The 18617-nt window shown below is 34.0% G+C and overlaps 2 protein-coding genes across 2 annotated transcripts; both read left to right on the top strand.

Moving 5' to 3' along the window:
* The first annotated feature begins 2281 nt into the window (after positions 1-2281).
* Positions 2282-6364, top strand: LOC110880597. Its single transcript, XM_022129095.2, has 4 exons — positions 2282-2607; positions 4943-5073; positions 5812-5876; positions 5956-6364. The coding sequence occupies exons 1-4, from the start codon at positions 2519-2521 to the stop codon at positions 6112-6114; spliced, it is 444 nt and encodes a 147-aa protein (XP_021984787.1). The 5' UTR covers positions 2282-2518; the 3' UTR covers positions 6115-6364.
* A 1661-nt stretch (positions 6365-8025) lies between these two features.
* On the top strand, positions 8026-16304 carry LOC110880605 (phosphatidate phosphatase PAH1). Its single transcript, XM_022129100.2, has 11 exons — positions 8026-8234; positions 9479-10711; positions 11774-12357; positions 12458-12531; positions 12903-12987; positions 13900-13986; positions 14467-14539; positions 14625-14668; positions 14977-15105; positions 15173-15277; positions 16070-16304. Exons 2-11 carry the CDS (start codon positions 9613-9615, stop codon positions 16124-16126), a joined length of 2337 nt encoding a protein of 778 aa, XP_021984792.1. The 5' UTR covers positions 8026-8234; positions 9479-9612; the 3' UTR covers positions 16127-16304.
* The last annotated feature ends 2313 nt before the right edge of the window (positions 16305-18617 follow it).

Below are 18617 nucleotides of genomic sequence, written 5' to 3'. Positions count from 1 at the left end.
ACGCCACCAACCCTCTATTTTTATATTTCCACCACCACCACCCCTCTACTTTTACACTTTGTCTTTTTTATCCTTCCCCCTCAACGCTTTTCCGCCACTACCCTTTCACTTTTTTACTTACCGTTTTTTTACCGTACTAAAATTTTCTCTCGAGTTTTAGACTTTGCGTCTTTACCCCTTACATTACTAATCCATTTTTACACCCGCTCAACTTTAAAAAAAAATACAATTTTAAACCCTAGTCTACTAATCATACTTTTGCAAATGCCAATGCATTGTGTTTTATGAAATGCTTTAGGCATTGTGTGTTTACGCTTCGTGTTTACCTATGTGTTTTACACGTTTTTGTAATTATCTTTTACGCATTGTGTTTTACACTTTTTATGTAAAATGTCTTTTACATATAGTGTTTTACGAATCATGTGTTGTTTTACTACACGCTTTCATCTGTTGCCAATCATCGCAACACAAGACAAGCAAAATACTAGTTTTTCTTAAATACTAATATGACATTATGAATTTAAAACTTGTGTTTTGATAAAATATAATGTTTTGCGGTGACATGTTTAAATCTGAGATGTCTCCAACATGACATTATGAATTTAAAACTTGTATTATTCCATATATAAATTAGCAAGTTTTTTGTGCATTAGGAGTTGTACTCTAAGTTTGGGGAGTTTTTCAAAAAAAAAAAAGATATTTCACTTTCAACCTAGAAGTTTTATCTTTTACATTTTAACCCATTTGAAATTTATACTTTTAACTCAAAGTTTTTCATCTTTCGTAATTTAACACAACACTTTCTTATTTACAATTTTGGTCCCCCATACTTTTATCTTTCGCAAGTTTTTTTCGTTTTACATTTCGTTCTAAATTTTGCGAGTTAATATGTCGTACCGTGCATGTGAGGTTCAACGTTTTTTGCTCTATTTTTTATATTTGACAGACCCGTCGCAACGCATCCATTTTTCCCTTTTGAAAAGTTCGCCGCAACGGGCGAATCCTAGATCGACTAAGTTATTATTTTATACATTTTACGTTTCTGGTTAATTTGTTCGCATTAACACACTGTAACGGGTGTGCGTGGTTCAACGATTTTAGTCTGCTTTTCGTTTAGCGTATTTTTTACCATTTTATCTATTTTATTTTTACGATGTTGAGAGTCGATGTGGTTGTTGCATTGGTGCTACTTGGCATGGTTTTACGAACGTTTTTAATCTATTAAATTTTTTACTAATATTTTGTTTCGGTTTACTCCTATACTTCCTTTACTTAAAAACTATTTTTACCTGCATATTTTATGTACGGGTATGTATAAATATGATTTGTTCTACATCCCGACGTAAACTTTTTTTATAGACGAGCCAGGTCAAATATAATACGTTTTCGTTTAAAGAAACCATTTTTATGTGCATATTTTTATGTACGTTTTCGTATAAATTCAAGTTATTCTATGTTTCGACGTAGACTTTTTTTTTGGGAAATGATTCATGTCAAATATATGTTTTCGTGTTTATTTTATATATGTTTCGTAAAGTTTGTTTCGAACCGAGTGAAGTCAAATTATGGTTTATTTTTCTCCCCTTTTTTCGAAAGCTTTAATTAATCTCTTTCGATTACATGTGCATATTTTCCTTCATACCCGTTACGTTTTCTATGTATGAATTGGGTCACATATAATACGTTATGATTGTTCGATATGAATTTGATTTACTTTACGTTTAATCCAATCACAATGCTTATACATGTTACATTGAGTTTAACTGGATACGTCGAAATGTGTGTTTTCACATGGTTAATGCATCATATAACATTTGGACTAATCCATTCAATGTTTACGATGTAATCGCGTCGCAATGCGGTAACACTAGTTTTGATAAAATATTATGTTTTTGCGGTGACATGTTTAAATCTAAGATGTCTCCAATATGACATTATGATACGTTGGTTTCTACGTAATACTAACTTTTATTTTATGAATAAACTTGCATGTGTTAATACAATTTTTAGTGGGTTCTAAGTTTTTATGTTAGGTTTTAAAAGTGGATCATTATATTATATTATATTATTATACATATATTATAAAAGAAAGCTTGTGAACAGTAATTTCAACTATTGAGTCGATATTATTGTATATATACATCTTAAGAAATTCCTTAGTCGATATTATTGTATATATACATCTTCTTTCTTAACAATATCTATATTGCCATTTGGTAAAGTGGTTGATGTGTAGTTTTTCTTAATAACTGGCGCCGGTTCGAACCTTCTTTTTCTCTTTTTTTTTTCCCACTTTATTTTCCTCTTCTCAACAGTCAAATGCATGCAGAGACAGACAAAGAGAGAGAGAGAAACAGAGATCCGGGAGCCGGTGAGTCACCGGCAACCAGTCTTCGACGCGTCCTCGCCTCCCACATACAGAACCGAAGTCGTCGGCTGTAGGGATTTCCGATGAAGATTCGACCAATGAAAGGTGATAGTGGCGAGTTCCGACGAGTCTAGGGCTCCGCCGTGACCCATGATGACGGCGGCGATGTGGTCAATCTGCTTCCAAAACCACCTCTTGCTTTACCGTTCCAGATTTCACGACAACCTGTGTGGATTGAGGTAATTTACTGAAATTCGGGTTTCCTAATTTCTTATTATTGTTCTTATTATAGGATTTCAAAATGTTAAACTAACAGTGTTGCTAAAAATGTGAACTTTAGAGATCCAATTCATTGTTTGGTCAAACTGATCATAATTGAAATTGGTCAAATTGACGTTTCCTTCTTTACTGATACATTTGATAGGCGAGTTGGATCAAGAAAGGAGATAACCATTAAGAAGAAATTGGACAATTGTTGGCCACAATTCATATCCTAACAAAGAATTGGCAACAACAAATGACTAGGGCACAAACTATATACAGTTTGAAAGTTAATTTATATTTTCCATGAGTATGAGTAGCTTTACAAAGTGATTATGACTAACTTGAAGAATCAAAATAGATGATTAGTTGAGTAAGGTTGAAGATAGGCATTTTTACTTAGTAATTATCCTTATATTAAAAACCAAAGTGAATGAATAGTGATTTTAGGTTAGGGCATTTAAGGTATTTAACCGAAGACACGTGTGCGTCTCCTCAGCCTCCACCGCTTCCCATTCCATTTTCTTCTCCAGTATCAACATACAGATTAGGGAGATAGGGAGGAGCGAGAGAGAGACAAAGATTAGACAGTTAGAGAAAGCTGAGCGACGGTGATGGAGGAACGGGTGGTGGTCTCCGTTCGGCCCCCGACCGGTGGTGATGGTCCGGTGGTTTTGACGCAACAAACAACAGTAGAAGGCGGTGGTGCTTAAGGGTTCCGCTGTGACACTACGACGACGGCGATAAAAAACCTCCCTTTAGGCTACTCCTTTCTTTTACCAGATCTGAAGGTTCTGGTGTACGGTAATGGTGAAGGTTTTGGCGTACGGCTGTACTGGCGATCGTTCTGGCGAGATCTTAGGTAATCGATTTTTTTGGTTTCCTTTTTCATGATGATCAGGTGTTTAAGAAATATATGGCCAAACTTTTACGATCAACGAATCGAAGGGATTTTAGGCCCTTCAAAGGAAGGATTTAACGATTTTTTTATTGCAAACTGGTCAGTACATCCAAGTAACATTAGTTATGCTACTATCATTTGAAAAAAAAAATACACAAATAAAGATCAAAAATTAATTTTATGTTAACAAATAAGCAGAGTTATATGTACCGGTTATATATTAATATAGGAAACCAGCAGGTAGCTGGGCAAAATACAACCAGAACAGAAAGAGATTACAATGCTGCAGATAATATTAAGTATAATGTGTTCGCTACTTCATTTTATTACTTATTTAATTAGAATAAATCATTTGGTAACAAGTTCTGGAAAAGCCACAACCACCTACTTTTACCAATGAAAACCATCAGCTATTGTTCAAATTGTTCGAGTGCACGCAACATTGTATTACGGACTGTTATTTTCATGTTCTTTGTCTTTTTAATAATAATTTGGATGTCAACAGAACTTTCAAGAAAAGCTTTACTTTAGGGCAACACTGAAAACATCAACACAAGCATTTCGTTTGTCTGTGTATTAAAGTAGTTAACAGTAAATATCCGAAATGTTTGTGAGCATCTTTACAATCTGACCCTTTAGTGGTCGTTGCTTGGCATGTTATTTTGGATCTTTTTAATGGGGGTGGTTGTGCATGTTTTTCAAGTTGACGGATGTCACTGTTGTCCAAGTGAATCCTTATTTTCTTTCACTTTATTTACAAAGAATGGTCACAAAGCCTATTCACTTTAAATTCGTGTGTTATGTTCTTAGATCTTTAATTTGTAGGATTATGACCTTTGAAATGCCAAATGTGTGTTTTTTAGTGCAGTTTTTATTCTTTAACCATATGGAGATTAAAAGCATTCAGTTACAAGGTTTTATAGATGTTCATTTGTTATTTAGTGGTTTAACTAAAAAAAAGTAGGTTTATACTTGAAAGATATATCAAACGGTACATTAAAAGATATATCTTTTTGGTCATGGTCAATTGTACTGTATGTCGAAAGAGTGACATACGGTTGACTATGACCAAAAACTGTAACCATCAAAAACTGTATCCATCAGATTCTTACAGTACAGTTGACCATGACAGTAAGACATATCAACTGTATGTCGCTCTTTCAACTTTCAAGATATATCAACTTAGGCAATTATGAGAGATATATCAAACAGTACACTAAAAGATATATCAACTGAAAAAAGTAGGTTAATACTTCTGTTATTTAGGTTGTCAGCACACAAAGATATATCAACTTAATTTCGCCTTTTAAATCTTAAATTGTTATTTAGCCGTTTAAACTGTGATGTTATTAAGGTAAGTATTGTTACAATCCTTCACAGAACGCTCACCTAACCAACTTCTTCTTTGACAGTAATCAAGACATGAGCATCGCTCCGTTGAAGGAGATAGCAACCTCTATCCATCGATTCAATCGTCGAAGCATCGAGACGTCTGCCTCGCTTGCCATTGTGGCGTTCACGAGTTTGAAAGCTAAAAACCAAGGTGGTAATTGTTTTCGTGTTATCTTAAACAACTGAAACACATTTTATCCCACAGTTAACAATTTATTTGACCCGTTCAGGTTAAAAATGCAGAAGTTGTTATACAAGAGTGTTGTGAATACGCTTTAGATGCATTAGGATAACTATAGTACTAAACTCGGTAATATACGCTTTAATTCCTTCAGCAACTGTTTCAATAGGCGAATCTGATGGTTACTATTACTTTTTTCGTCCGATAGCTTTCATTCTCTTAGTGACCTCAGCTAACTGAAAATTAAAACGTCAGGATGAGGCAAGTGGCTGGTGGTTTGAATGGGTAATTTTCATAGGCCGCTCAAAATGTGCAGGGTCGTATTGAGCTGGCCGCGCCACTACTTGCCCAAGTTTTTTTGTGTTTTCTGAATATTTAATGTTGGAACTATATTAACGAGAGCTTTAGCACTGAAATGAGAATATATATATTTTTTTTAAATAGAACGATTTTGGTCGTCGTGAACATATGAGTACAAATAAGACTCATTTTGACCTGTTTAGCCCCTAACCCATTTTGTCTTTGCTTAAATTATATAATTTACCCACTTCAACAGGTAGAATACAACCTAGGTTGTTGATAGCTCGTCAATATGTTTTATTGTACAATAATTTATTAATTTACAAGTAGTTTTTAAATCAAACTAACTGGACAGAGAAATAAAATAAACACATAATCTGCTAATACAAACTGGTTTCATTGAAACAGGTCTTCAACTCCAGCTCAAAAAGAAAGCATTACAACTAGAGCGAAGCGTCAATTGGAATTCCACGGTAAGCCACGTCAACCAAAACATTTACACATCCACACAACACAAATACTCACATCAAACGTGCTTTCTTTCACCTGCAGACTCAGATCCACCGTCGAAAAGGCCTGGCAAAGGCAGCCTCACGAACTAAGACCCAGTTAACAGAAGTTCGTCCTTTTGTCCACCAATACAAGAACGTCGAGTGGGATGGCGGTCAAGAGCTAATTCCTTTTGTGCAGATGATGATGACTGCCTGCTAACTACACACTGCATATACAAGCAGCGTAACACATCAGCCTTCTAAAACATGGCTGAATGTTGTTAATCACACCAACATGTATGCCTGAACATACAATTTTTTGATGGCTGCATTTGTTAACAGCAGCGTGATAACATAATGATATTCATTTATCGACATAACCAAATCTCGCTACTGTAACCAAGTGAATGTCGCGCAACACGCGAACGCTCGAATACCCCTAGTTTACATGAATAAACCCTTTATGACGAAAATAATATTTAAAATTCAAAAACTAAAAATTAACAAGCTCCAACAACACATGTTCACGATAGGGAAAAGTTGAAAAAACTAGTACAGAGAAATTTGATTATGTAAAATGTGAATGAAAATGAAAGGTAAAGTTTGTATTCTATATGAATCTACAACACCGGCGGACTCAAGCTTTGGGCTTTTGCTTTGGTGGGCGAGAGCACCCCTTGAAGAAGAAAATTAATGTATTTTCGTAGTGAAAATCCCGACCGTACTTTTTAAAAATTTGGTTGAACCTTTCATTTTCACCTTCAGAAAATAATTCTTGGGTCCCTCACTGATTTAGAAGCTTTTCAAGTTTTAAAAATTTAATAAAATAAAGGAGGAATTTTGAAATTAATTTATGATAGGGACATTAAAACAGAAATATTTCTCAAAAAAATATAGTGATAATTTATATATTTTTTTTAATGACTAAACTTGCATTACATATGACGATTGAACCCATGACCTCCACTTATCTTATAACTTATCTAACTCACTAACACCATCCTTAGGTCGAAAGATATAGTGATAATTTCTATTTATATTTATATACACTACATTTTCCATGGTGGGGAATAGTGCCATGCAGCTGTTTGGCACTTCCTCATTGGTCCAGTCAAGTTACGATTTTACTCCGTTTAAATTTACAGTTTGTCGATCTATTAACTTAAACAAGTTCACAGGCCAACATTTAAACAAATGAAACCGGTCGACCCGATTGTAAACATAAATGGACTGTAAAAAAGTTGTAAACATATTAAACGGGTCATACGTGTCTATCTGTTAAATGAAACAAGTTCACGGACCAACATCTAAACAAATGAAACCAGTCGACATGATTGTAAACGAGAGTTAGAAATTGATTGCAAAAAAGTTGCAAACATATTAAAGGGGTCATACATGTCGATCTATTAATCATTTAAACTAAACAAGTTCACAGGCCAACATATATAATTATATAACCTAAACATTCGATCCAAACACGACCCATTATGTGGAGGGGAGGAGGAGTAGAGGTAGGCCAAAGCTAACGTGGGAGGAGCGGATATGATTTGCTAGAATTGCACCTTTCTAAGGACATGGTCCAGGATAGGAGTTCGTGGAGACATAGGATTAAGGTTAAGGACTTTTAGGATGATAGTTTGGTTTAACATTAAACTCTTTCTTTAGGAGCTTAGGATGTTGGTCTTTTCTAAGGAGTTTAGCGCGTTGATGTGCTTTGGGAGCCTTTGCATGTTATTGCTTGTCTGTATGTTTTTATATTGTGTTGTATGTCACTAATTGTCTATGATAGACTCTTGTAACCATGATATCTTTTCTTTGGTAGCCTGCTAAAAATATCTTTAGTGCAATATGTTTATGTTGTTTTTTGAGTAGTTATGTGCCTTGTATGTTTGGATATAACTTTGATGTCTAGATATGGCGTTGGAGTTGGAGTTGGCGGGTCTCACCGGAAGCAGCCTCTTTATCCTTTGGGATAAAGGTAAGGTTTACATACATCACACCCTCCCCAAACATTACCGATAACTTTGCTATAAGTGAGATTTACTCGGTACGATTCTTGTTGTTGTTAAATACTTAAAACTATAAAAACAATTAAACAAATATCTAAATTCAAATAAAGATTACCAACTCAAAGATCAAATTCCCTACAAGTTGCACGAATCAAACTCACGAATATTCCTCAAAAAACCGAATTAAACCCAACTGAATTTAACCCTTTAGCCCAACTATAGTCAACTCATTCATCGGTTATACTAGAAGAAGAAAGCTACTTGATTGATTTCGTTTGGTTTCATCTGGAGCACAGTCAAATCATCCCAGTTTGACAAATCTGCTGCATCTGTAAGTTTCAATGCAAGTTTCTTGATTTCTTTCAAGATTCTTTTTTACTTTTATTGGGTTATTTATTATTATTATTATTATTTGAAATTATTTTACTTTGATTTGTGTTTTAAGGGTTTTAATTGTTCTTGAAATGTACTTCAATGGGGGTGGTGTTTGATTGAATTTATCAGCATTTCTTGCATTTGATTTGGGCTTTTGAATCTTTTTTGTTTAATCTGAAATGGGTTGTGATTGGTTTCTGGAATTTGGATCGGTTTGATGGGTTTGTAAGTTTTTACATTTGTTTCTTTTGATGGGTTTTTTTTTTTTTTTTTTTTTTTTTTTTTTTTTTTTTCAAAAAACAAAACCCTTAAACCAGAAAACATATCAGATATATGAATTCTGTGTTCATACAATTAATACAAGTTTTTTTTATTTTTTTTATTTAAGATTTCAATTTGCTGTATTGTTCTCACATCAACTTGAGTGTGGGATTTAGGGTTTGAATCTTGTGTTAATTTTATTGTTTTATACATTTTATTTGATCAAGAAAGTTTAATTCTTTGATCTTTTATGCTGTTTGTAATACTTTGATCAAGAAAGTCAAGTTCTTTCAGTTTGACTAATTTTGCATATGTTAAATTTCAACATGGGTTTCTTGAACTTGATTAATATTTAAAATAAATTATCATCTGGAATTCTGGATTTATTTTAGTTATTTAAAATATATTAACTCTAGTTCTTGTTTTTAGGGTTTTAGAGTACTTTACAACTCTAATTCTTGCTTTAAATGGTTGTTTCTCTTAGAGGTTTAGGGGGTGTTTGGATGTGTTTGAGAAATCTGAAATTCTAATAAGAGTAAACTTCCGTTTTGCTCCCTGTGGTTTGGTCACTTTAACGGTTTTGCCCCAAACCTTTAAAAATAGCCATTTTACTCCCTGATGTTTCGGTTTTTTTGCCAGTTTGCTCCATGCGGGGAGCAAAATGGAAAAACAAACAATTTGGATGGAGTTAGAGGCGGGGAGCAAACTGGCAACAAAACCGAAACATCAGGGAGTAAAATAGCTATTTTTAAAGGTTTGAAGCAAAACCGTTAAAGTGACCAAACTACAGGGAGCAAAACGGAAGTTCACTCTTCTAATAATTTATGGAATTTTAGGTTAAATAATCTAATTATCACAAACACACTTGAAATAACTTTGTATAAAGATAAATATGTTATGATCATTTAAATTCTTATATAAATTTTGTTTTGCCGGCAGATATCTTGATCAGGACATTTTTGTGTGTTTGATTCCTCGGTTTATGGTGACAAACAAGACGGTTTTTTGATGAACCGAAACTAGAAGTCAACAATACTCCGGGTTTGACTTTCGAACAAAAGAAAGAAGACCAAATGATAAGTAGAGTCGGAAGTTACCTTTCTCAAAGTGTATATTCCGTTGCCACCCCTTTTCACCCTTTCGGTGGTGCCGTTGACATAATCGTTGTTCAACAACAAGATGGATCGTTTAGGAGCACCCCGTGGTACGTTCGGTTCGGAAAATTTCAAGGTGTTTTAAAAGGGGCCGAAAAAGTTGTTAAAATCGAAGTTAACGGTGTAGAAGCCGATTTCCATATGTATCTTGATAATTCGGGTGAAGCTTATTTTATCAAAGAAATCACCCCCGAGAAAGATAACGACGTAAAAGATTCCAATGGTTCATTAGATTCTACAAAAGACGACGAGAAAAATAATAACGTAGACGTTCCGTTTCGAGATGATCGTGCGGAGAGTACGGAATCGGATAGTGAAAAACGATTTTACGAGTTTCAAGATGAACAAGCGTCTTCTTTAGATGGATCAGTTGATTTATCGGATTTCGGGTCGAATCGGTATGATAATTTAGAAAATGATTTAAAGTCGAATGATTCGGAAGTAGTTTTGTTCAGCGTTGACGGTCAAATTTTGTCGGCTCCGATAACGTCAATGGAGGAAAATACGGAGAATGTGCAATTGAGCACACCGCAGTTTCACTTGGGCCCGGTTGAAGCGCAAGAGTTCGAAGGTGATTTGGATTTAAGTAATGAATCTACATGGGCTCAATATTTAAGTGATCTAAGTAGACCGAATGATAATGATAATAAAACAGAAACTCATAGTGATGTAAAGAAAGAAGATGAAACTGAAGGGGTCAAAAACGCCGAACTTGTAAATTTAGAGGTTAAAAGTGAATCTACGGTTTCCGATGTTGCAAATGGTGGCAGTCAAGATCATGAATCTTTAAAGTTAACGGTTGAAAATGGAACGATAAGGGTGAATGTGAATTCGCCAATAACGGAACACAAAAGTTCGGATGTTGAAACTGTTAAAGATGAAGTTCGTGAAGAATGTGAACGGGCCGAAGATAGTTCAAACAGGACTGAAAATGAAGACGGGTGCACCACGTCTGTAACCGAGGAGCCTCAGTCGTATTATGACGATAATGGAAATTTTGATGGACCGAAACAAACAAGTAAGTGGTAGCGGTACTGCCTTAAATGGAAATGTGTAGAGGTGGCAAATTGGGCGGGTGGAGTAACGGGCCAGTGGCAAAACAAGTTATGCTAGTTGAAACGGATCGGGCCAGCTTGGCCGCTGAACATACTTTTTGAAAAACTTTTCATAGACAACTTAAATGTTTAAAAATTTAGAAACTATATCATCACGATGGCAATCTAGTTTTTGAATAAAGTGATTTATAAAGTTGTATATATAAAATATACATTTTGGGTGGGTAGTTCTTTCGTATGGGTCGGGTCGGGCTGATACGAAGCACCTTTTGTCTAAAAGTTTTGATCTTTATATATGTATGGGTAAAAAGCTTTGACCTTTTGTCAAAAAGTTTTGTTCTCTTATCCGAAGCCTATATTAATGAATGATTTTTAAAACATTATATACTTACGATTTGTTTGATGTAAAATTTGATCTAATGAACTAAAACAATCCCGTGTGTTACACGGGTCATAAGCTAGTATATATATATAGGAGAAGGATCCGTTAGGAACCACCCTTTATTGCGAGAACCAATGTGAACACAACCAAAAATAGCTAAAAAACACACATTTTTTAAACATTTTTTATAAAAAAAATCGCTACTTTTAGTAGCCAAAAAAAAAGAAAAAATTTTAAGTTTTTTTTTAAAAAATTTTTTTGGCTACTAAAAGTAGCGATTTTAATGTAAAAAAAATAAAATAAAATAATTTGTGTTTTTTTTTTTTTTTTTTTTTTTTTTTTTTTTTTTAGATTTTTTTAGGTTTTTTGGGGGTTTAGTTTTTAGCATTTTAGCTTGGGGGGGGGGGGGTGGGTTAGGTTTTTGTGGGGGTGGGGGAGGGGGGTGGGTTAGGTTTTTTTAGCTGTTTTAGGTTGTGTTCATATTGGTTCTCGCGGTTCTCGCAATAAAGGTGGTTCTCGCATGAACCTTACCCTATATATATATATATATATATATAGTGTCTGCCAAGTATGATTACAAAAAGAAATATTGCATTTTTTATTAAAATTAACACGGTTTGTTTAATTTACTGAATAATTTCAGGGATAGAGATATCACTTTGCGGGAATTTGCTTCGGCCCGGCATGGGTTTGAGTACAGCCGCAGAAGCCTTTAACGCCCACCGTGTACCCGAGGAAGAATTCAAAGTTTCCGCAACATCAATAATTAAAAACGACAGCTTAATAATCAAAATCGAAGATAAATACTTCACTTGGGAAAAAGCCGCTCATCATGTTCTCGGAATGGCTGCATACGGGTTAGAAATGCCTGTGGACCCCACGGATGCAATTCCTGTAGAGTGGTGTGGGCCCCGCGAAGACACCGGGCTCCCCACAACTCCATCGGGCCGTAGATGGAGGCTCTGGCCCATTCCTTTTAGACGGGCTAAAACGCTTGAACATAATGCCAGTAATATATCAGGTGAAGATGTTTTTCTTGATTCCGAATCGGTTTTTGATTCCCCACAACCCGTTGAAACAACAACCCCGACACGTTTACAGTCTCCGCAAAAGCAATTTGGTAGAACACATGTTCCGACTACTGAGCAAATATCGTCGTTGAATTTGAAAGACGGGCAAAATATGGTTTCGTTTATTTTTTCGACCCGAGTTTTAGGAGTTCAAAAGGTTTTTTTCCCCTCTTTTTATTAATTTTCTTTATTGTCTTCTTCACTTTTGATTAGGTTTATTATGATTTATGGCTAAATCATGTAATATTTTTACGTAGGTCGATGCTCATATTTACTTGTGGAAGTGGAACGCTAGAATTGTTATATCGGATGTTGATGGGACAATCACAAAGTAAAATATATTAAACTCATGATTTTACGGTTGTACATATTATATTATTGATTTTAGAGTAAATTACGTTTTTGGCCCGTGTGGTTATATCACTTTTACTATATTAGCCCAAAATAAGAATTTTTAACATATCTGCCCCCATGGTCTCTATAACTAACCATTTTGGCCCCTAAGTCTAGAGACCATGGGGGCCAAAATGGTTAGTTATAGAGACCATGGGGGCCAAAATGGTTATAGTTATAGAGACCATGGGGGCAGATGTGTTAAAAATTCTTATTTTGGGCTAATATAGTAAAAGTGATATAACCACAAGGGCCAAAAACGTAATTTACTCTTGGTTTTATGTTGCTTAATTATATATAATCTCGTAGGTCGGATGTTCTGGGTCAGTTCATGCCCTTAGTTGGGAAGGATTGGACTCAATCTGGGGTAGCCCGACTCTTTTCTGCAATAAAGGTATTTATTTATGTTCTTTTCTATATATTTTTTTATATAATATTTGGTAGCTTATCTAAATTTATGGTGCATAGGAATTCCTTTAATGGACACTATAGTTGTTCGTATTTTCTAACCGTAAAGATTTCAACCCATTTACATATGAACTGGTCGATTCAGGTTACGGTTTATTTTTAACATACCAAATTTGTAAAATAAAAAAAATAGCTACAAAGGAAGCATGTCAAATGTGTCGAACGGGTTGAAAGTCTAAGTAAAATTAGATTAAAAATAAAATAATTTGAATATGTAGTCATATTTGGCATAAATTATTAAAAAAATTAGACAAGTGTTTATGGGTCGCCAACCAAACCTGTCAATAAATTATATATATATTTCCGCCTCTAGCATTTCATTTAAGCCATGATATATGCTACTTAAACTTCTTTTTCCAAATGATATACCCTCGTAAATTTAATTAAAATAATATAAAGAGTAAATTTCTGTTTTCGTCCCTGAGGTTTGTCCATTTTAACTAGTTTAGTCCAAAAATCTAATTTATAACAAAACCATCCCTAAGGTTTGCATTTCTTAACGCTTTTCATCCCTAAGGTTTGCATTTCTTAACGCTTTTCATCCCTAAGATTCAAATGAAAAAGCACCCTTAGGGATGAAAAGCGTTAAGAAATGCAAACTTCAGGGCTGGATTTGTTATAAATTAGATTTTTGGACTAAACTAGTTAAAATTGACAAACATCAGGGACGAAAACAGAAATTTACTCTAATATAAATTTGTAATATCATATTTACTAATTATTTACCAAAAAAAAGTTGGGACAAAGAATTACCTGTTTGACCTAGCCCGTTCATTTTTTCAGATCTAGTGTTTCATTTAAGCCGTTGTATATTTTAATTTTTATTTTCAACGTGCAGGAAAACGGATATCAATTACTGTTTTTAAGTGCTCGCGCAATTGTTCAAGCATATTTAACTAGAAGTTTCCTCGTTAATCTCAAGCAGGTATATGTTAAAGGGTATTCGGACATTTGACAAATGGTCAAACACTTGTATTTGAAAACATCTAAATCCGTGAAATATAAATTTAAGAGTTAAATGCCATTTTAGTCCCTGTGGTTTGGGCCATTTTGCCAGTTTAGTCCAAAGGTTTCATTTTTAACCTGTGGGTCCAAAAAGGTTTCACAGTTGCCATTTTAGTCCACTGGGTTAACTTCATCTATTTTTTCTGTTAACGAGAAGGCCAATTTGGTCATTTTGTATGTAATTCTGTTAACTAAAAGGGCAATTCAGCCATATAAAATGACCGAATTGGCCTTCTCGTTAACAGAAAAAACGGATGAAGTTAACCCAGTGGATTAAAATGGCGACTGTGAAACCTTTTTGGACCCACAGGTTAAAAATGAAACCTTTGGACTAAACTGGCAAAATGGCCCAAACCACAGGGACTAAAATGGCATTTAACTCTAAATTTAATTTTTGTAGGACGGGAAAGCCTTACCCAACGGTCCGGTTGTTATTTCACCCGATGGCTTATTTCCATCATTGTTCCGTGAGGGTGAGTGTTTACTTACTATTAAAACATTTACTTCATGAATTAAATATGTTTTTTAACTTTTTTATTTTGTTTCTTGTTGTGACAGTTATTAGAAGAGCACCTCACGAATTCAAGATTGCGTGTTTAGAAGTAAGTACGATTAAATAAAACAAACATGTTATTTGCATTTGACTATGCATGTTTGATAACGAGATTCATGTACCCATGGGCGAAGCTTTTAAGGGGCGGGAGGTGGCGGCCGACCCCCCGAATTTTTCGCTTAGTAGTGGGGAGTATGTAGTTTTCGTATAGAAATTTTTGGGTATATACGTTTTCGACCCCCCGGTTTTATAGAAATTTTTAGGTCCAGTATCTTCCTCCCCCTCGGTCGGAAATCTCAAGCTTCGCCACTGCATGTACCGTATTGTTTAGTTAAAATGTTTAAACATTTCCTGCAGGATATTAAAGCCCTTTTTCCATCTGATTACAATCCATTTTATGCGGGCTTCGGTAACCGAGACACCGACGAGCTTAGTTACCGAAAAATCGGGATTCCAAAGGGCAAAATTTTCATAATTAACCCTAAGGTATATATCTTTTCTTGGTTGACTATTTAGGTTTGACCAAGAGTCTAATTCTCACTTGACATTTCAGGGTGAGGTAGCGATTAGTCATCGGATCGACATGAAGGGGAAGTCTTACACCTCTTTGCACACATTAGTCAATGACATGTTCCCCCCAACATCAATGGTTGAACAGGTTCTATTCGTTTTATCTCTAACGGGTCAAACGGGTCAAATGGGCCAAACCTATAGTTTTTTTTTTTGGGTAAAAGGGCCAAACCTATAGTTAGAAAGTAAACAGTCCGAAAGTCTCACCCAAACTGTTTTCTTAATGCATTTAACCTCGTTAATTGCTTCATGCAAATAAATAATAGATTAATATCGTAATGATACAGTTTGGTAATCATATGAGGGGTGGAAACGAGCCAAACCGAGCCCAAGCTCGTTTAACTTATGAGAGCTCAAGCTCGTCTTGGTTTCGAGCTTTGTTTTCATAGCTCGAGCTTAGCTTGTTGGTAGTTTCTCAAGCTCGAGCTTGGTTCGTTTATTATTTATTAGTTAATATATTAAATAGAAATAATATAAATAAGAGACTTGTTTAGGTTTGCGAGCTCGATACTAAACAAGCTTTTTTTAGGTTCGGGCTCGGCTCGTAAACAAGTTTCAATAAGCTCGGCTCGGCTTGTAAACAAGTTTCAATAAGCTCGGCTCGGCTTGGCTTGTTTACTAGACAACTTTAAATAAGGGGAAAATGTTGTTAAATATTAACAAAAACTAATATTATACTAAGGCTTGATGAGCCTGACGAAGTGACGAGCTTCACATGCCAGGCTCGAGCTCAGGCTCAGTAAATAAACGAGCTTTATTTTAGGTTCCAGCTCGGCTCGATAAGGCTCAGCTCGTTTCAAGCTTTTTTTCGAGCTGCTTGGCTCATTTGCACCCCTTATGTGATCTTTGAGGTGTTTTACGAGTCATGTACTTTTTGCAGGAAGATTATAACTCGTGGAATTATTGGAGAGTGCCATTGCCAGATGTCGAGTTGTAGTAGCTCTCGGGTTTTTGCATCCTTGATGGTGTAGTCATATGACACATTGTGTCGAGCATTGATTCATATGTTAAAACCGATCAGTTAGTTTTTGTTTGTAAATCGACTTTAGCTGTTGTAATTCATGAAGAAACTGTTGAAATCCCATGGTTTATAAATTGTTTACTTGTTCTTCGTATTCTAGAGATAGTAGTAGTCCGACGAAAAGATATGCTGTGTTGGTTTTTATGTCAGTGTCCGTGTCTACCGGGCGTTAGAACTTTGATCTCCAAAAATTTAATACAGATTGTGATTCGAAACGCTAGTTTTTTTTCAAATAAATATAGTGATAATTTGATTCTTCGTCGCCATAGTAAATAGGATGGAAATAGAATTTCTTTCTTCGTCTTCACAAAAAAAAAAAACGAATATCAGTAATGGTTCTGATAGTACTGATACTGTTGATGTAGTTCAGTTGAAATCGACAGGGCATTAATGTTGCTGGGACGGTATGAGTTTGATTCGCTACGAAACCGGTACGGTACCAACATTTTCTATAACTTACAACATATAAAATATACTTTGTACTCTACCGAAGTTATTTAGACGGTATTGGTTCGATTCGTCATAGTAAAAAACAACAAAATCAATTTTATTTGACCCGTCCGATTTTGTATAATCTCCTACTGAAACGTAGATAAAAATAAGGGCGTCGCAACGGTATATTCGGAATTTTATAAAGCATTACATTATATTATTATAATAACGAAACATGTAAACGACGCCGACTTATTTAAAAAAAAACTAAATATGAGGCGTTACATACGTGTTTGTACTTCGACTACTTGTAAATTACCACTCACAACTCAGTTTCGAATATTTTTATCGAGATGTAGATAAAATCATAAAAATATAAACGTTGCAATTGCAGAGTCGAAATTTTGTAAAGTATCATATCTTGAAAGTTGTTATAGAAAAGCAAAAGATGTTTAAAAAGAACTAATGTAAAAAAACTTATATAAAAATAAAAGATAGAAAAGTTTTAACAATAAATAAATACTTTTTTCCGTTCAAAAAAATAAATAAATACTTTTTGTACTATTCGTCTTCCCATAGGTTTCAATGAAGGAAGGAAAGAGGCAAAGAAACAAGTGGCTCAAAAGAAATAAATAACAAACAAGTTGAGTGTTACCAATAACAAATAGAAATGAATTACAAATAAGTTCAGTGTTACCAATAACAAATATTACACTATGCCAATCTTTGAATATTTTTTTATCTAGACGTATATGAAAATATACAGGTCACAATGGCATAGTCGAAATTTTTAAAGATACGTATCTTAAAAGTTGTTATATAGTCGAAATTTTTTAAAGATATGCATCTTAAAAGTTGTTATAGAAAAACAAAAGATATTTAAAAATGAGGTAATGTTAAACACTATTAAAAAATAACAGCTAGAAAAGTTATAATAATTAATAAATATTTTATTTTACTATTTATCGTCGCTCATGTTTCAATAAAGAAAAGAAGCGAAGAAACAAAACGGTTCAAAAGAAATCAATAACAAATAAATTCAGTATTACCAATAACCAATATTACATTATGCCGTGTCATCGTATCATTATACAATAGTATTATATCGAATTCTATCATATCAAATTATACTATATTATATAATATAATATTATATCATATTCACTATGATTTTATTTTTATATTTTTCAATTAACTTTAAATAAGTGGGATTTCCCTACCCATTGAGGCGGAAATTCGGTCGGTATTGATTCGGTTTATTATGGTATCGATACTCGCTATAACAATTGCAACAGAAAAAAATGACACATTCTGAATTTTATAAAACATTGTATTTCATTATAAAGGTCGCTAGAGGAAAAAAGACAATAAAAACGAAACATTAAATCAACTTTGACGGGTTATATTTTCGTGTTTCAATTACTTGTACATTATCATACAAACTCGGTTAAGAACAAAATTCTCATTGAACCGTAAATAAAAATAAGCACTTCACAACAAAACATCCCAACACTTTATAAAATCTCATATATTAATATTAAAGTAATAAAGAAAAACGAAACCAAATAAACAAGTTTAATTAAAGCCGTGTGGCCACATTATAACTCAGAAAAATTGAGCTAAAAACTACTTTTACTACGTGCTCACTCATACGTTTTGATTTGACGTAAATGTAAAAATTAAACACAAATGGGTCAAACCGAAGAAAGTTTTTTTTTTTTTTTTTTTTTCTCTTTTTTCATCTACTTAAGTATAATATTTAATTACAAAATGTTTAAAAAAATTAATGATTTTACACTAGTATAGTAATTATACTAGCAGAGTACTTATAATTACTCTACTAGTGTAAATACACAATTTTTTTCTGATTTTTTTTCATCTGCTTATGTATAATATTTAAAAAAAATCATAATTTTACATTAGTATAGTAATTATGTAACTACTCTAGAGTAATTATACTACCAGAGTACTTATA

This window comes from Helianthus annuus, chromosome 1 (genome assembly GCF_002127325.2).
Source record: "Helianthus annuus cultivar XRQ/B chromosome 1, HanXRQr2.0-SUNRISE, whole genome shotgun sequence".
Lineage (NCBI taxonomy): Eukaryota > Viridiplantae > Streptophyta > Magnoliopsida > Asterales > Asteraceae > Helianthus > Helianthus annuus.
The sequence above is the reverse complement of the archived record's forward strand: the minus strand, read 5'-3'. Positions and strand labels throughout refer to the sequence as shown.

Coding starts and splice junctions, on each gene's coding strand:
- LOC110880597 (XM_022129095.2), top strand. CDS start 2,519: ATGATGACGGCGGCGATGTGGTCAATCTGCTTCCAAAACCACCTCTTG. Junction 5,074..5,811: donor TTTGAAAGCTAAAAACCAAG/GTGGTAATTGTT, acceptor TCATTGAAACAG/GTCTTCAACTCCAGCTCAAA. Junction 5,877..5,955: donor GCGTCAATTGGAATTCCACG/GTAAGCCACGTC, acceptor TTTCACCTGCAG/ACTCAGATCCACCGTCGAAA.
- LOC110880605 (XM_022129100.2), top strand. CDS start 9,613: ATGATAAGTAGAGTCGGAAGTTACCTTTCTCAAAGTGTATATTCCGTT. Junction 12,532..12,902: donor GTTGATGGGACAATCACAAA/GTAAAATATATT, acceptor ATAATCTCGTAG/GTCGGATGTTCTGGGTCAGT. Junction 15,278..16,069: donor CAACATCAATGGTTGAACAG/GTTCTATTCGTT, acceptor TACTTTTTGCAG/GAAGATTATAACTCGTGGAA.